Source organism: Gossypium arboreum, chromosome 13 (assembly GCF_025698485.1).
Source record: "Gossypium arboreum isolate Shixiya-1 chromosome 13, ASM2569848v2, whole genome shotgun sequence".
In the NCBI taxonomy this organism is placed as follows: domain Eukaryota; kingdom Viridiplantae; phylum Streptophyta; class Magnoliopsida; order Malvales; family Malvaceae; genus Gossypium; species Gossypium arboreum.
The window spans coordinates 129,138,509-129,154,946 of NC_069082.1; the positions used below are offsets into that span (position 1 = coordinate 129,138,509).

The following is a 16,438-nucleotide window of genomic DNA, read 5'->3' on the forward strand; positions in this document are numbered from 1 at the left end:
TTTTTATCAGTATTTAAAACCAAATCAATGGTCAAATCAGTTAGATCATTGAGCCTCCAATCCGATTAAAATATAATTAAAAATTCGAAAAAGATTTTTTTTTAAACCAATTCAACCGGTTTTTTAACAGATCCATACCGATTCCCAATCCAATGCTATTTTTTGGATTGATATCTCGACCAGTTTGATCCAAACATCATTGGTTTTAATTGCTTTAATCATGATCTAAAAGATTAAAAGTTGTCATTCGTACTTAATTTAGTACTAAGTATGAGCCAAAAAAAACAATTTCATACAATACCGGGATCTAAAACTACTAATGCTAATAACATGGAAAAAGGTACATTCAATATTCCTATCAAGAATCGAATTATTTAGACCAAGTCTATTTCAAGTTTAGGTCAATTTTAAGTACAAGTAATTTTCATTATTATTATTGAAATCATATATCAAATCCAAGTCTTGAACAGCTAACTCAAATATGTGTGAAAGTACCTGGTAAGTCCCTTTATTATAAAGATTGGATTAGATTAATCCCTCAAGATCAATTTGCAAAATATTTACATTTACTGTCCCTGATAAAATTTGATTCATTTCAATACTACCTAAACTGATTCATTTAATAGTAGAGGGACTAATTTGATAAGAGAAGGATCTGCCAAGTACTTTCACCCTAGAATATGTCATGCCCTAGGCTTGCAAATCATATCGTTGAACTTTCTAAAGATAACAAAAGAGGCTACTATAATGGCTGCTCATTGCCAAAAAAAGAAATGGAATATACTGAAAATTGCTAAATCCGAAAAAACAGTAACAGCTAATGAATGACTTACATACTTGTGCTTTACAATGGTAAATGGGAATAAGAACTTGTTAATGTTGAGGTAATGCTGGTCTTTTTTCCAACATCTCGTAATGAACAACGAAATTATCCTGAATTCAAAATAACACGGTCAGCAACTGGGGCATCGTGAATAAAACGGTTAAAAAAAGAAACAACATGAATAATTCGGTAGGAAATAGAGTGGTTTCAACCTTGCGGACTGTTTCAAATGATATCGGATCAAAACAGTGATAAGAACCTCTCTCGTATGTGTTCGTCTTCACTAGTGGCTCCACATTGGGAACCCTTATGAACCAACACCGGTGCTCCTTGTGGTAAAACCAGCCTCTATTGTAACTGCCAAGAACAGGTTTTAATGAAGTTCAGAGAAAATAATAATGCATAAAGATTTTGAGACAATTCGTTCGGTAGAGAGCATACAGTTCATTTGCAGCGTATAATTGAGCTTCATCTTTTGGCATGCTGCATTAGGAACAGAGACAAAAAGAATGGCTAAGAATAAGATCTTCAAACATCTAATTGATAAGCAAACAGGGGTTGAACAAAAACATACCTGTAAAATATATAGAACAATGTGTCCACAGTGAATTTTGAAAAATAACCTTGCTGCATGCACCGAAAAGAAATAAGAACTATTGCATCTAGCAGATTAGCGAAGCACAAAAAGAGAAAAACGGCTCACGTGTAAAGGAGGTGGTTGCTTAGCGTAATAACATTGTGGCACAGTGAACTCCGGGTCACCCTTAGCTGGTTCATCAGACCATGGAGAACCAAATGTCTTGTAAAGATTTTCCGATGAATTCAAATTTAACCCGAGTGTAGTCAGATCAATTCCGAGAGCAAGGGAAGTCAGATCAAGATCATTCATCCTTAGCACGCTTTGCAACCCAAGTAATCCATAGGGGTCATGATTAGACTGCGCAGGCTGCATTGGCTTCATCCCAGGTTCCCTAAATGATTGATTGACTGCTGACATCTGTTGCAGACGGAGCTGGGACTGGTTTTGATGCTGCTGGTATTGCTGTATGAGCTGGTCATAACCCATACCAGAAACCGAATTCGAGGAATTTAGAGGCCTTAGCCCAATCCCAGGTGGTCCACTGGTCTGAACCAAAGATGAAAGTGGATGTTAGAAGTAATTCTTTGTAACATCTACCAAATAGAGGAAACATAGATGGGCAAGTCAAATGCACAAATGAATGTCCAACATAGGAAGTCAAACTGATTTGACCAACAATATATATTTCATTCTACTCTCTGAAAGCCCCTTAGTTACGTTTGCAAAAAACCATTTACAGCACCAGACTACCACACCTGCGAGTGGTAGCTCGAATGTGAAGATGGGAAAATATCAGAGCCATGTAAATGGAGAAGATCTTGGTTGTTTACAGGTGAAAAGGAGACTCCACTGCTACTGGCTGATGGCACATGTTGCTGTTGCTGCTGCGGGCGATGAGAAGAATAGGATCCACCCAAGTTAAATCCTGCAGGCCTCCCCATCTGTTCAGATTTGCATAATTAAGATGATAATCTACTTCTTCAGAAAGTGATGAAAAAGAAATAATAATTCACAAAGCATGCAATTATTTATAAATAAATATGGAAAGGAAAATACATCAAGATTTTTCAGTTCCGTAAAGGTAGTGACTAGAGACTCACAGAGAAGTGCTGAGATTGCATCATTAACATGGTATTGTCATGAAGTTGATCTTTCTGGTGCAAATCCATTCCATAGTCAGCATTACCACCTGTACAATATATCAAATAATAAGGCCAACCTCCTAAAGACTATAAAACAAATAACAACATCATAAGCAGAAAATGTAAGCTGTTAAATGCAATGATAAGACATCATTCAGTAGACAGCTAATATACTAGAATGTCTGGAAAATTAAGTACCGACATAAAGCTGGATTAAAACAGAACATAAGAATGAAAGAGGAATATAGCATTGAATTCTGCCAACCAGATAATAAAAATGCACTGTATCAAAACCAGATCAGAAAATATCCACGCACCTTTAAATCCTGGTAAAGCAGGGAAATCTTCATTTTGAATGCTGAACTCTTGGTTTTGTTGGACAATGGGACTAGGACCTTGTTTTCGTAATGAGCCTTAAAATGTTTAACTTAAAACGTTAAAACTTCAGCAGCAGAAAAAGACAAATGAAGGATGAAAGAATCAAAAAGCATCTTTGTGCAGTTACCCAATTGTCCCTGAGGCCCTCCAGCAGAACTAGGACGACTTGTCAACTGAGGGAAATCATTGTTTATGTCAAAAGGGGAATTGTCAGTAGAGTTCACATCATTCAACATTCCCATAGAGCTAAGATTGTTCACAGCTTGAACATGGCTCTGGGAAAGGGGACCACCAGCAGATGGATAAGAATTGCCCAACATTGAAATTACCTGAGGAGATCCTGAATCCAGAAAGGGTCATTCGTGGGGAACAAAATTACGGCTAAACTAGTAAATCCACATAACATAATATTCCATCGTATAAAATTAATAATCCAAACATTAAAAAATTGAAACATATATCCAGGATCAGCTAAGAATAAGAATCAAGTTAACTTCTAACGATCATAAGTTAGAAGAGACTGATGAGCGGCTATGAAGAGTAGTGCAAGAAACAAAGTCAGAAACTCATCACAAAAAATATAAATAAATAGATGGTAAACTAGCAAATAAAATTTGACCATTGTAACCAGCAGCACACATAAATAGTGATTGTTCAGAGTAACATACCTTGAGGAAGCACACCACTCATCAACCTATTCTGACCCTGCATGCTTAAACTTCCAGATCCACTATTGGCACTTAAGTTCAGGCGAGAAGCAAGACCAGGCACGGATAATCCTCCACCCGAGCTTATGCTCCTCCCAATGTTGCCCCCACCAACCATGTTTCCCATAGAACTAGTTATCCTAGGACCTGAATTTCCCAAAATTGGGGATACTCCCAATCCTGGAACAGCATTGCGGTTACCAATCGCAGCAGATGTTGGGAGAATTCCAGGTATAGAACCACCAACTCCATTTGTGTTACTACTAAATCCAGGGTTTCCTACAACACTAATACCTCCTCTATTGGTTACTCCTGAATGCCCATGGGAACTGCCATGAGATAACTGCAAAATAGTATCAATAAGAAAATGAAGTGCATATTACAAGAATCTTATTCCCATCCTATAATTTTTTTCATGTGTGATTGTCCTAAATAAAAGCTTGGAGGGAAGAGAAAACATGTATGGTTTCTATTGCTGAAACCAAAAATGTCACATTATATACACTAGGAATATTAAACTACCTGAGAAAGAGCAACAGGGAGATTATTTGAGGCGAATCTTCCACCAGATAGGTTCCCAGTAGGTTGTTGAACCCCACCAGTTGGAACATTACTTAAAGTCGAGTTTCTTGATGTGAGAGTACCAGGCATGTTGGGAACATTAAAGCTACCATGAATACCATGAAGGCCCTGAATAGTACCTGCAAAATCAAAAAATAGACTAGCATGAATCCAGAAGTAAATAGATGAGCCAGATATCCAGCAAAATCTACCCACCAGTGTGATGGAAACCAGGGGAGGCTGCACCAGACTGACCAGAGAAAGATGTAGCGAAAGAACGTCCGCTGCTGTCTGGAATATTTGATGCTGATCCGTTGACAGAAGACTGCAACCAGATACACATTATAATTTCTAGACAATAGATAGATATGTGATGTAAACAATCAACCCAGAAAAGATTACAGATAACAGAAATGATCGAGATTCATATTTGATTTTGAGTTTCAAGCTTTCAATTAAAAAGATAATGGACCATAAAAGGAAGAAGATATCTAAAGGTTCCACCATTTATGAACTAGGAAGAAAAATTGACATTTCAAACCAATCTACTTTTAGTGGAGTAGAAATGATCTATAATCAACATATTTATACTAAATTCAAAAAATCAGCATGGCAGAACATGTTGAAATCAACAAACAAGTACACAGTGACAAACATATATAAGCAATGGACCCAATATGATGCATCTACAAATGACAATAAGTGATACTAGTTAGCTTCTGCACAAAGAACTAAAACTTAACCTACAGAAGCCACATTCTTCATTTAGACAAAGAAATAAGTTCACCTACAGAATAATGTTCTAAAAGACAACTCCAAATAAGTATTCAGTTGAAATAACAATACATTAAGTAATCCCGACATTGCACAAGTGTCAGTAGATCATGCAAAATATCATTCCTTGTTGAAAAAGCAGCCTTCAACGTCTTGAGTACAAGCTGCTAGAGTGACTATAGCCTGGAAAGGACAACAAAAAAGGTGGCAATGAGTGAAACCAAATCCAATGTTACAGTGAGAAAAGATGTCCATATAACATTCTATATATCATATATGACATTAAAACAACCCACGTTTGACACTTTCAACTTTGAAATAATAACAGTAAACGCAATTTAAAACACTTTCACCATTCATTCCTCAAATTAAGTGATAACAAAGTGTTAAAAAGGAAGGAAAAAAAAAAACACTATTACATACATTCGAAACAAATTTTGGCCTCTGAAGCTTCCTCTGTATTTCTCTCTATTGAAATTTGCAATTAGAAAAACAAAAGACTTCTTTCAGCTAGAAATCATCACTTTCCAAATAACATCAGTGTATCCACATTTTTAAAGGAACTAAACCCTAAATACTTTTAATAATTAATGAACCTATACTACTATCCAGGTCAGTTCAGTTGAGTTTATCGAAAGAACGGTTTCCACATTTTTCCAAAGGTTACTTTCTCAGTAGTCAAACAACGGCTTACAAGCAGTCTCCACTTTCAGATAAAATTCTTAAAAATAACTATTCCAAAGAAAATAAAAAGCGAAATTCACACACACACACACACAAAAAAAAAAGAACTAATCTAAATCTTCCCTAATAAAAACGAACCAAAACAACAACAATAATAATTAGATGTACTCGGTGCGATTTGAGATCGAATCTTGGCGAAGCCAAGATCGGGTCACAACTCACAAGAAGTGTGAAGAATTACCTGCAAGGTAGATCAACGGCCGTGAAAGATCTTAAAATTTTCCTTTCTTTTTTCTCCTTAGATTTTTAATGGAAATTCCGTGAGCTGAGTCAAAGGACCGAGTTGTGGTTGCCTTTTTGTTTGGGTCCGTTCTTGATTTTGTTTTTGCCCTAAATCGAATAAAAATGTACTTCTTTTAAGAAAAAGAAACAGAAAAGATAGCAGAAGGGGAAATAAAAAATAATAAGGCTACCTTTTTCCTCTTTTTTCTTCTCAAAATGAGTGCCTTTTTAGATTGATAAGAATAAAAGACGAAAGCAATATTTTATAACTTGATCCTTTAAATTTTTATTTTGTTTTACATTAGTCTCAAAATTCATAAACTTTTTAAATTTAATCTCTTAATTTTTATTCCTTTAATATGTGATGGTATAGGTCGCATCCTCATTTAAAATTTAAAATATATAATCTAAAAACATAAATTATTAAAAATTTAGTTTTCTAAAGTTTTTCAAATAATGACGTGATAAAATTTAAGAATATTGCATCATTAAGCTTTAACAACATTTAAGTTCAAGAATTAAATTAAAATGATGGAATAAATTTCGAGATTAATGTAGAACAAAAAAATTGTATATTAAATTAAAAATCATCTATTTTGTAGCATAATAACCTTTTCGGCTCTTCAATTATACAAAATATTTCACCTCAACTCCCGTCTTTTTTCACAAACTTTTAATTTTCATCTAGTTACTCAGAAAATAGTTAACGATTAAGAATTTTGACGTAGATATACAGAAGCGCGGTATGTTTACTTGTGATTGGTATAATAAAAGTTGTAACGGTGAGATTAAAAACTATAACGTTAGACAAAAAAATAAGTTGAACGCACCACACTGTACCTCATCACCCATCCGAACTCATCTATATAAACAATTATTAAAATTTTTAATTTAATTTTTTTATCTTGATAGGTTCAAATTGAAATTTGGATGTATAGTGAAAAGAAATTATTTGGAGGGTAAATTATAAATTCAAGTTTATGTAATTATTTCTTTAAATCTGAATATATTTTAGAAAATTTTCATAAAATTTTATTATATTCAGTCTTGAAATGAGCTGTATTAAAGCTAATAAGGGTAAATTTACATTTTAAGTCACTTAATTTCGCATTAACTTTTATGTGAGTCATAATATTCATTTCGAGTATAATCATCAATTTTGAATTAATTTACATTTTGTTTTTATTATTTTATTAATTAAAAATTCTCGATAATATTTTACTTTATAATTGATTAGTATTTAATTACAATTCTATTTATAATTACTTTTAAAATTATATTCCACGAATTATAAAATTATAATTTTTATAATTTATAAAATTATTTCAAGACAAGCATATTTACGTATTCAGATAGAACACAATAATTTATCATAAATTTCTAAAAGTAAAAGCTGGAAATTCAATAAAAATATTAAATCTAAATTCTATAACAAAAAATAAGTACATCAAGATCTTAGAAATTAACCAAGTCAACTAAACAAGTTAAAACAAAATGTTATATAAACGCCCTTAGAACATTTCATTAGAATTAAGTGACCCAAATTCTTATTTAAATAAAATACGATGGAAAATAAAATAAAAGTAAAATCCATATAGAACTAGACTTCTTTTATTTTATTTTAGAATAAGGTTTTAAACCTTATTAAACTCCATCTATTTTATATTGATTAGATAAGGTGTTTCAATCCTACTAGAATATGGCTTTGCAAGCCTATAAATAGACATAGTCTATTCCTCTTGTATTTGAGTAAAAATTTTTCGACATAGTGAATTTTCTTCTCCTCCTCCGTGGTTTTTTTCCGAAAGGGTTTCCACGTAAAATTTATGTGTTCTTTATTTTTATTTATTTTATTCTATTTTATTTTTCACAAATTGGTATCGAGCTTAGGGTTATTCATCTCGATCACGGTAATGGCGTCTTTGAAGTATGAAATTCATTGTTGAATCGCAACACCGATTTGCGTTGTGGCAAATTAAGATGCAAGCGTTCTTGCACGAGATGGATCTAGAGGATGCCCTGCTAGGATAGATAAGATGCCTTCGACATTAACGAGATGAAGAGAAGAAGCGTAAGGATCGAAAGGCATTAACACAATTACATCGCATTTGTCCAACGAAATTTTGCAGGATGTGATGAAAGAGAAAAGCGCCATTGCATTATGGAAGAGGCTAGAACAAATATGTATGTCGAAAACTCTAACAAGCAAGTTGCATATGAAGCGGCGTCTTTATGCTCATCGTTTGGAGGAAGGTGCGTCAGTACACGAACACTTAATGGTGTTTAAAGAAATTCTCTCAAACTTGGAGGCCATGGAGGTTCGATATGATAAGGAAGATCTAAGGTTGATTCTACTTTGTTCGTTGCCCCGTCTTATTCAACCTTTAGAGACACGATTTTATATAGCCATGAGTCTCTCACAGTTGATGAGGTTTATGATTCTTTAACCTCGTATGATAAGATGAAGCATCTTGTGGTTAAACCCAACTCTCGGGGAGAGGGTCTCATTGTTCGTGGGAGACAAGACCGGAATGTTGATGATGATCGTGGTAGAACACGAGAGCGGAATCCTCGTGGTAAATCTAAGGGTAGATCGAAATCTTCAAACAGAGGTAAAACTTGCAACTTCGCAAGAAGAAAGGGCACATTAAATCGAGTGCTATAAGCTACAAAATAAGATTAAAAGGGAGGTGCGAATCAAAGGAAAACAACCGAGAAAATTCCGGTGAAGGCGATGTTGTAGAAGACTACGCGATGGTGAACTTCTAGTTGCTTCATCAATGATTCTAAAGTGGCGAGAGTGGATACTTGATTCAGTTGCACCTTCCACATGAGTCCCAATCGGGATTGGTTTACAACTTATGAAACGAAGATCTGAAGGTGTTGTTTTGATGGGAAATAATGCTTCATGTAAAATCGCAGTGTTGGAACAATTAAAGTTAAGATGTTTGATGGAGTTGTCGAACACCGAGTGACGTGCGGCATGTTCGAATTGAAAAGAAATTTAATTTCGTTGAGTACTCTTGATTCAAAAGTGCAGATACACGGTGAAAGTGGGGTTTTAAAGATTTCAAAGGGTCCTTGTTGTGATGAAAGGGCAAAGAAAGATTGCCAAGTTATATGTTTCTGAGGTTCTATCATTATTGGTGATGCAATTGTCGCTTCCTCTTCCTTGTCGATGATGATATTACTAAACTTTGGCATATGCGCCTAGGGCATATGAGTGAGAATGGCATGGCGAATTAAGCAAAGAGGACTTCTTAATGGACAAGGAATTTGCAAACCGAATTTCGTGAGCACCGTGTTTTGGGAAGCAAAGAGAGTTCGATTCACTAGAGGAATCCATAACACGAAGGAAACGTTGGAGTATATCCATTACGATCTGTGGGGCCGTCGAGTGCCTTCGAGAGGTGGAGCTAATTATATGCTAACCTTTATTGATGATTTTTCCGGAAAAGTTTGGGCGTTCTTCCGAAGCGAAAAGCGATGTGTTTTCCACATTTAAGTCTTGGAAAATTATGATTGAAAAGCAGACGGAAAAGCAGATAAAATACCTCCGCATGCATAATGGCTTAGAGTTACATTACGATGAGTTTAATAGATTGTGCAAGTCGGAAGGATCATGAGACACTTGACGATTCGTCATACTCCACAAAAAAAGCGGCGTTGCGAAGCGAATGAACGAAGCGATCATGGAGAAGGTTCGATGTATGTTGTCAAATGCCAACTTACAAGTCATTTTGGGCGTAGCGACCTCATCGCATGTTTTTGATCAACCGATCTCCATCCGTTGCCATTGAGAAAAGACTCCACAAGAGGTATGGTGCGGTAATCCCGCTAATTATTCGATTTAAAGATTTTTGGGTGTCTGCGTATGCTCATGTTGATAATGGAAAATTGGAACCGAGATCCATTAAATGCGTTTTTCTTGGTTATAAAGTGGTGTAAAAGGCTATAAGTTATGGTGTCCGAAAATAGAAAAGTTGTGATTAGCAGAGATGTTGTTTTGATGAAACCGCTATGCTACCTAACTTATCTCTTAAAGACTCTTCCAATAAAGAAAACCAAAAGCGGTGGAGCATCGATTAATCTGAATCAACTCCTCAAGCCAAGATAAAAATTGAGAATAGAGTTGCTTCTTCACCGCAATACTCTATCGCCAAAAACAGGACAAGAAGAGAAATTAAACCTCCAAAGAAGTATGCCGAGGTTGATCTAGTTGCTTATGCTTTAAATGTGGTGAAGATATAGATGCGAATCAAGAGCCATTTAATTATTCGAGGCGATTAGGTGTGAAGACTCGAGAAAAGTGGATGTTTGCTATGCAAGAGGAGATGGAATCACTCCACAAAAAGCGAGAACATGGGATCTTGTAAAACTTCCTAAAGGTAAAAAGGCATTCGTTGTAAATGGGTGTTTAAAAGAAAGAAGGGACTCAGGAGTTGAAGAACCCGGATATAAAGCAAGGCTTGTTGCAAAGGGTGACAATCAGTGCCATCTTTCTTACAAAAGATCAAATGTTTCATGAGAGAACAAAACACATTGATATTCGGTATCATTTTGTTCGTGATATTATTGCTCGTGGTGATATTGTTGTGAGCAAAATTAGCACTCATGAAAATCCTGCAGATATGATGACTAAGTCACTTCCTATAACCAAGTTTGAGCATTGCTTAGACTTGGTTGGTGTTCATTGTTGAAGTTAAACCCTTAAGGGTTTTTGGAAGAGGTGAAGAACTTGTTTATTTAAAGTTCAGCGATGAAGAACTTGTTCATTGAGAATTTGTGTCAAGGTGGAGATTGTTAGAATTAAGTGACCCAAATTCTTATTTAAATAAAATACGATGGAAAATAAAATAAAAGTAAAATCCATATAGAACTAAACTTCTTTTATTTTATTTTAGAATAAGGTTTTAAACCTTATTAAACTCCATCTATTTTATATTGATTAGGATAAGGTGTTTCAATCCTACTTAGAATATGGCTTTGCAAGCCTATAAATAAACATAGTCTATTCCTCTTGTATTTGAGTAAAAATTTTTCGACATAGTGAATTTTCTTCTCTCTGCCCGTGGTTTTTTTCCCGAAAGGGTTTCCACGTAAAATTTATGTGTTCTTTATTTTTATTTATTTTATTCTATTTTATTTTTCACAATTTCAAAATAGTAAACTGCTTTTATAATAACTTGTAGAATAAAAAACCAACAGATTTCATTAAAATCTGTAATCCAATACAAGAATCACAAATCATAAACGAAAGCATATAGTACCCAATGTCTAATTTCTAATAATCACTAATTACAAAACCCTAACGCTGACACTACGCTCAAACATTCTTGACCGCAAGACTTCAAATCCCCCCACCACCATCGCCACCGCCATCGCAGCCAACTTCTGCAATCCTGAACAGTAAATACCAATCTAGCCGCCGAAACCGTACAAAGTCCTACCCTGCCTCTTGAGGGCATAAACGACATCCATGGCGGTCACCGTCTTTCTCCTGGCGTGCTCAGTGTAGGTCACGGCGTCGCGGATCACGTTCTCCAAGAAGATCTTCAACACTCCACGGGTTTCCTCGTAGATCAAGCCACTGATACGCTTGACACCTCCCCTACGAGCTAGACGCCGGATCGCCGGTTTCGTGATTCCCTGGATGTTATCACGGAGGACCTTGCGGTGGCGCTTTGCTCCGCCCTTGCCTAACCCCTTGCCTCCCTTTCCTCTTCCTGACATATTTTTCAAATATCGATAGAAGAGAACGAATATTCAAAACTTTGAAAAATTTCCGATTTAAATTTCCGTGAAAGAAATGAAATGGTGGGGGAGTATTTATATGGGAAGTGGAGGGGAGCTAAGATGGTAGGTTATCCGTGTGAAATGATTAAAGATGGATTTAGGCCGTTGATTATTTGGAATGGAGGGTTGAGATGAGAAGAACTATGGGCGCGGATCGGCGACGTGGATTAATTTAGCGGTTATTTTGTGTTTCTTTTTGTGAGTTGAAAAGTGGGAAATTAGTTTTTGGTGCGGAAACTAGGCGCGCCATGATTTAGCCATTGTCAATTTCACGGGCATTTAATGAAGCCGTTTAAATATTTTGGCCCAATAATTGTCCTTTTTTTTTTTTTTAAACTTTGTTTCAATGCTCTTATTATTATTACCTCCCTAATATTTTTTTAAAAAAATTCACTTCTAATGTTGCAATCAAACAAATACAGATCCTAAACTAATAGAATTGAATTATTACAATATAAACAAATTAATAAACAAAAAAATCTAGATAAAATCAACTAAATTGAACTAAACCCACACATGTTGAAGCCACTCATATAATTACAAATGATAGATTTTAAACTTAAAACAACATGTCTTCCGTAAGCACCATATCTTACCAGAAATCCATAATCACGTCAAAAAGACTTATACCAACTACGACAACTTTACTCTTTGTTACAAAGACAGTAACAATTTCAAGCTCTAGTGTTCTCATAGTCTTTTATCACTTCTTCAATTGTTAATTTTTTTTAAATTTAGAATAAAATTGATGAAATTTGTAAGTATCAGCGAATTAAATTTTGTTATTAGACCAACGGAACAAACTCTTAAGGTGAGTTTGGATGGACGGTGCGTTTAGCTATGGTTAGTGTAAAAACAACAGTGGCGGTGAGATTAGATACTGTAGCAACACTGTAGCGTGAGACAAAAAAATTTATTAAAATTGCCAAATAAAGAGTCAACGAAAAATTTCCTCAAAAACCAATCCCTATCATCATCGCCCTCGATAATAACTCAACATTGGTACCAATTTAATAGTAAATATTCTAAATTTGGACAAATCTAATAGCCAATATATTATCTTAATGAAGACAAATTAACGCAAACATTGGTACCAATTCAATAGTAAATATTCTAAATTTGGACAAATCTAATAGCCGATATATTGTCTTAATGAAGACAAATTAACGCAAACATTCATGTAAGAGCTTTTTGCTTCCATTAACATATAATCTCTTTTTCTTTTTTTTTTTTTCTTTTTTTGTTGCTATTATTATGTAAAAGTGGTTCCTACAATGAAAGCATCTAACATACAAGAACCCCCAACTCACATGTACACCAACACAGGGGAGGGATGAAAAAGAGGGAAGAAAATCTCTGTATGCCAAGATTTTTACGGGTCGGAACCACGCCGGTTATCTTCTTCGATCCAAAAATCGATAACCATGCGCCATATTAACATCACAGTACCCTTTATTTGCTGCATAATTTCCGATTTTCAGTCCTTTAAGCTCAGTCACTATTAAGTTCATGTTCTGCAACTGGTTTTTTGTCATCGTCTCCGTTTGTTGCCGCTGATGATTTGCTCTTTCGGGAGCTTTGGACAGGATTGTCCGGGTCGTATTTCTGGGAAGCTAAGTAATTCAGAGCCATAACGACGTCAGTTATTGCCGGCCGCATGTTGGGTTGCTCTTGAACGCACATTGCAGCAATGGCAAGTGCTTGGTAGAGACCTCGGACCGGATATTGACCTTGTAGTAAAGGGTCGACCATTCGAGAAAAGTTTCTTCGGTCTTTGAACATGGGACGTGCCTGCGGGTAAATAAACATTGGATAAGCATTTATGAAACTGATCCAAGTGACTACTTGCCATACATTCATCACAACATTCATAACACAAACAGTCGGCAGTTATTAAAGTATTTCCGTATTAAACGAAGATAACAAAACTGCAACCACATTCATTGCTAGTTAAACAGACCCAATATGATACAGTTCAGGGGAGCCGACAGACCCCTCAACGGTGGAGGTATTGTGTCCAAGGTATTGTGTCCGAGGAGAGCCCAACCAGGTTCATGGAGTTTAGGGAACGCTTCACCACCAAGGAAATGTGAGCATTTGGACTTCGTCGGGCTCTCATTGAAATCAGGAGAAATATCCCGGGGATAAAACATTCATGACACAAACAGCCTACGGCTATTACAGTATTTCCATATAAACCGAAGATAACAAAACAGCAACCATATTCATTACAAGTTAAATCGACTATCCCGATATATCGAAACATCAATGAGCAATGATAAAAACAGAATAAACATTGTCTTACCCATGCAACGAGATTTTGCTCTGAGCGATCTCTTGTCTCGTCAATCGCTTTCCTACCGGTAATTAGTTCCAAGAGGACAACCCCAAAGCTGTAAATATCCGACTTAAATGTCAGCTGTCCGGTCATTGCATAATCCGGTGCACAGTAACCGTATGTACCCATAACCCTAGTAGAAACATGAGTCTTATCGCCAATGGGACCAACTTTAGCCAAACCAAAATCGGATAGCTTCGGATGATACCCCTCACCGAGCAATATATTTGAGCATTTCAAGTCCCGGTATATAACAGGGGGCTTCATTTTTTCATGCAAATACTCTAAACCCCTTGCTGCACCAGCAGCTATTTTCATTCTCGTGTTCCAATCAAGTGGCTTTCGGCTAGCCGGAAGTTCTACAACCAATTAAAGTGATTTTAGTTACTGTAAATGGATGAAAAAAAGGAAATCAACAGGGAAACAGAAGAGCGAATTTAGTTACCGTATAAATGATTCTCCAATGACCCTAACGGCATGTACTCGTAAACAAGTAATCTTTGATCACCCTCTGCACAAAAACCTATCAATTTAACAAGATTCGGGTGCTCAGCCATGCTTAATGTTAATACTTCAACGACGAATTCTCTAATTCCCTGAGCACCGTTACGATCGAGTTGCTTGATCGCGACAACCTACATAACAAATCAAACAAACCCGGAAAAAGTAAACCACCAAATTCATCGATGAACGACACGGTTCGCATTGCCAGAATCGATTTAACAACATTAACAACACTTATATGAACAAAGGCTTATACTAACTTGATTGGTTTTGTCCAAGAATCCTTTGTAAACTTTCCCGAAACCGCCTTCGCCCAAAAAACAATCTGACCGGAAGTTTCCGGTCGCGGTCGCAAGTTCCTCGAATGTAAATGACTGTGCCAAGTTGTTAGCTTTGCCATCCTTTGAAATCTCATCATTCAAATTGAAATTCTTTACATCAATTGATAATTGATCTCCTTTCTTAGCTACTACCTCTTCATTTGTAACAGTCACTTTCAATTCATCTTTTTAACCAAAAAAAATCACAAAAAAAAGGTTAAAAAAACTCACAAAAAAGGACAAATCGAAACACCCCGTATAGTTTCTTTTGTGGTATTGTAGAATGGATGGTTTCAATCGAATCATGCAAACAAACAAAATTGCATAACATGTTAAAGAAAAATACTGTACAAAATTTCACTGAAAAGTAAAAAACAATTCACTCGAATAATAGCATAAAAGATCAAAAACAAATAGATAAAAGTTTAAACCCGGTTTCCAATTATAAAAAAAGTTAAACCCCAAAGTGGTTAATGTGACAATCAAATAGGAAAAGAAAAACGCAGTTCGATCAACGAAAAATAAAGTTAAAAATCAAACCATGATCAAACGCAATGCAATTCATTTTCACCCACCCAAATATTTTTTTTTAAATCGTAGAAGTTGAGAATAAAATTCAATACCTGAACCGGTTTGTGTTTGAGCATGGGGTTTACTTTTGTTGCTACTGCTATCATTTTTGTTGTTGATGATGATCTTCTTTGTTGGTTTCTCTGATCCTTTGCTTGAATTCCCAGAAAAACAAAAACAACCCATACTCAAATAATCAATTTTTTGAAAAAACAATAATTATTAAACCTCTCTTCCCCCTTTTTTTTTTCCTTCACTTTCTCGGCTGTAGAGAGAAAATTTTCCAAGCCCGAGAAAATTACTAGGCAAGCAGAAATGAAAAGAGAAAGTAAACAAACACACACAAAAGAAAGCACAAAGCAAACGAAAATATAAAATAAAAATAAAAAAACAATTTAATTTTTTTAGCGTTTTTATAAAATATTAATACATTTATATATCAATAATATTAGGTGGTATTCAGGCGAAAAGCGACTCATGGAAACTCGGTAAAGCTTAAACTCACAGGAGTGCGCCACGTCATTCACAACGGGGATTTTTTGGTCAAATCATGTGGGACGAACCGTGCACTCATTTTTGTCGGTTTCCTGTTTTCAAAAACAACGCCGATTTGCTTACGTGGCGTAATCTAATTGCCCTACAGTGATCCGATATCGGGCCGGTCATCGCAACAGATCTTTGTCCTTTTGTATAGTGGAAACACACAAATTTTCTTTTTCAATTTCTTTATTTTGTTTCGGTCTAAATTTTGTTTTAGTCCCTGTATTATACTGAAATTGGAGATTTGATCTTTTCATTAATTTGTCAAATTTAATATTTAATTTTTAATACTTTAGAAATGATAAAATTAGAAGTTAATATAAATTAAAATTATAGTTGATCCCTAAAATGAAAAAATATATATTTTAAAAAATGATGAAATCATAAGTTAATATATAATAAAATTATATTTTGATCTTCTAAAAATTATAATTTAATT

The 16,438-nt window shown here is 35.3% G+C and overlaps 3 protein-coding genes and 1 non-coding gene across 7 annotated transcripts; 1 reads left to right on the forward strand and 3 right to left on the reverse strand.

Annotated features, from left to right (window-relative positions):
* Positions 1–758: 758 nt before the first annotated feature.
* On the reverse strand, positions 759–6,234 carry LOC108486448 (probable NOT transcription complex subunit VIP2). Of its 3 annotated transcripts, XM_017790505.2 has the most exons (15): positions 6,123–6,234; positions 5,891–6,039; positions 5,038–5,148; positions 4,408–4,516; positions 4,153–4,331; positions 3,592–3,973; positions 3,051–3,263; positions 2,863–2,958; positions 2,504–2,592; positions 2,159–2,344; positions 1,527–1,949; positions 1,398–1,450; positions 1,265–1,306; positions 1,036–1,180; positions 759–933 (listed from the first exon to the last, which is right to left on the reverse strand). In XM_017790505.2, the coding sequence occupies exons 3-15, from the start codon at positions 5,053–5,055 to the stop codon at positions 874–876; spliced, it is 1,995 nt and encodes a 664-aa protein (XP_017645994.1). In that variant the 5' UTR covers positions 5,056–5,148; positions 5,891–6,039; positions 6,123–6,234; the 3' UTR covers positions 759–873. The 3 variants fall into 3 exon arrangements, with proteins under 3 accessions (XP_017645994.1, XP_017645995.1, XP_017645993.1); XM_017790506.2 differs by having other exon boundaries at positions 2,234–2,344; positions 5,891–6,166; XM_017790504.2 differs by having other exon boundaries at positions 5,891–6,166.
* On the forward strand, positions 4,408–4,488 carry LOC128287286 (small nucleolar RNA snoR35). The gene has a single exon (XR_008277985.1). It is a non-coding gene; the product is annotated as a small nucleolar RNA snoR35 (small nucleolar RNA).
* Positions 6,235–11,117: 4,883 nt separating the features above from the next.
* Positions 11,118–11,971, reverse strand: LOC108484115 (histone H4). Its single transcript, XM_017787782.2, has one exon. It carries the CDS (start codon positions 11,662–11,664, stop codon positions 11,353–11,355), a length of 312 nt encoding a protein of 103 aa, XP_017643271.1. The 5' UTR covers positions 11,665–11,971; the 3' UTR covers positions 11,118–11,352.
* A 786-nt stretch (positions 11,972–12,757) lies between these two features.
* LOC108484173 (probable serine/threonine-protein kinase PBL5) lies at positions 12,758–15,918 on the reverse strand. 2 transcript variants are annotated; one of them, XM_053024443.1, is made up of 5 exons: positions 15,513–15,918; positions 14,830–14,970; positions 14,511–14,700; positions 14,033–14,424; positions 12,758–13,518 (listed from the first exon to the last, which is right to left on the reverse strand). In XM_053024443.1, exons 1-5 carry the CDS (start codon positions 15,564–15,566, stop codon positions 13,219–13,221), a joined length of 1,077 nt encoding a protein of 358 aa, XP_052880403.1. In that variant the 5' UTR covers positions 15,567–15,918; the 3' UTR covers positions 12,758–13,218. The 2 variants fall into 2 exon arrangements, with proteins under 2 accessions (XP_052880403.1, XP_017643355.1); XM_017787866.2 differs by having other exon boundaries at positions 14,830–15,074.
* Between the last annotated feature and the right edge of the window lie 520 nt (positions 15,919–16,438).

Bases quoted from the DNA above. Each gene is read 5' to 3' on its own strand.
- LOC108486448 (XM_017790505.2), bottom strand. The intron at 1,307-1,397 runs GTATGTTTTTGT...TTCCTAATGCAG, and splicing joins TTGTTCTATATATTTTACAG to CATGCCAAAAGATGAAGCTC. The intron at 934-1,035 runs GTTGAAACCACT...TTTTGAATTCAG, and splicing joins CATTTGAAACAGTCCGCAAG to GATAATTTCGTTGTTCATTA.
- LOC108484115 (XM_017787782.2), bottom strand. From the start codon at position 11,664: ATGTCAGGAAGAGGAAAGGGAGGCAAGGGGTTAGGCAAGGGCGGAGCA.
- LOC108484173 (XM_017787866.2), bottom strand. From the start codon at position 15,645: ATGGGTTGTTTTTGTTTTTCTGGGAATTCAAGCAAAGGATCAGAGAAA. The intron at 14,425-14,510 runs GTAACTAAATTC...AATTGGTTGTAG, and splicing joins ATTGGAGAATCATTTATACG to AACTTCCGGCTAGCCGAAAG. The intron at 13,519-14,032 runs GTAAGACAATGT...ATTTACCCGCAG, and splicing joins AGCAAAATCTCGTTGCATGG to GCACGTCCCATGTTCAAAGA.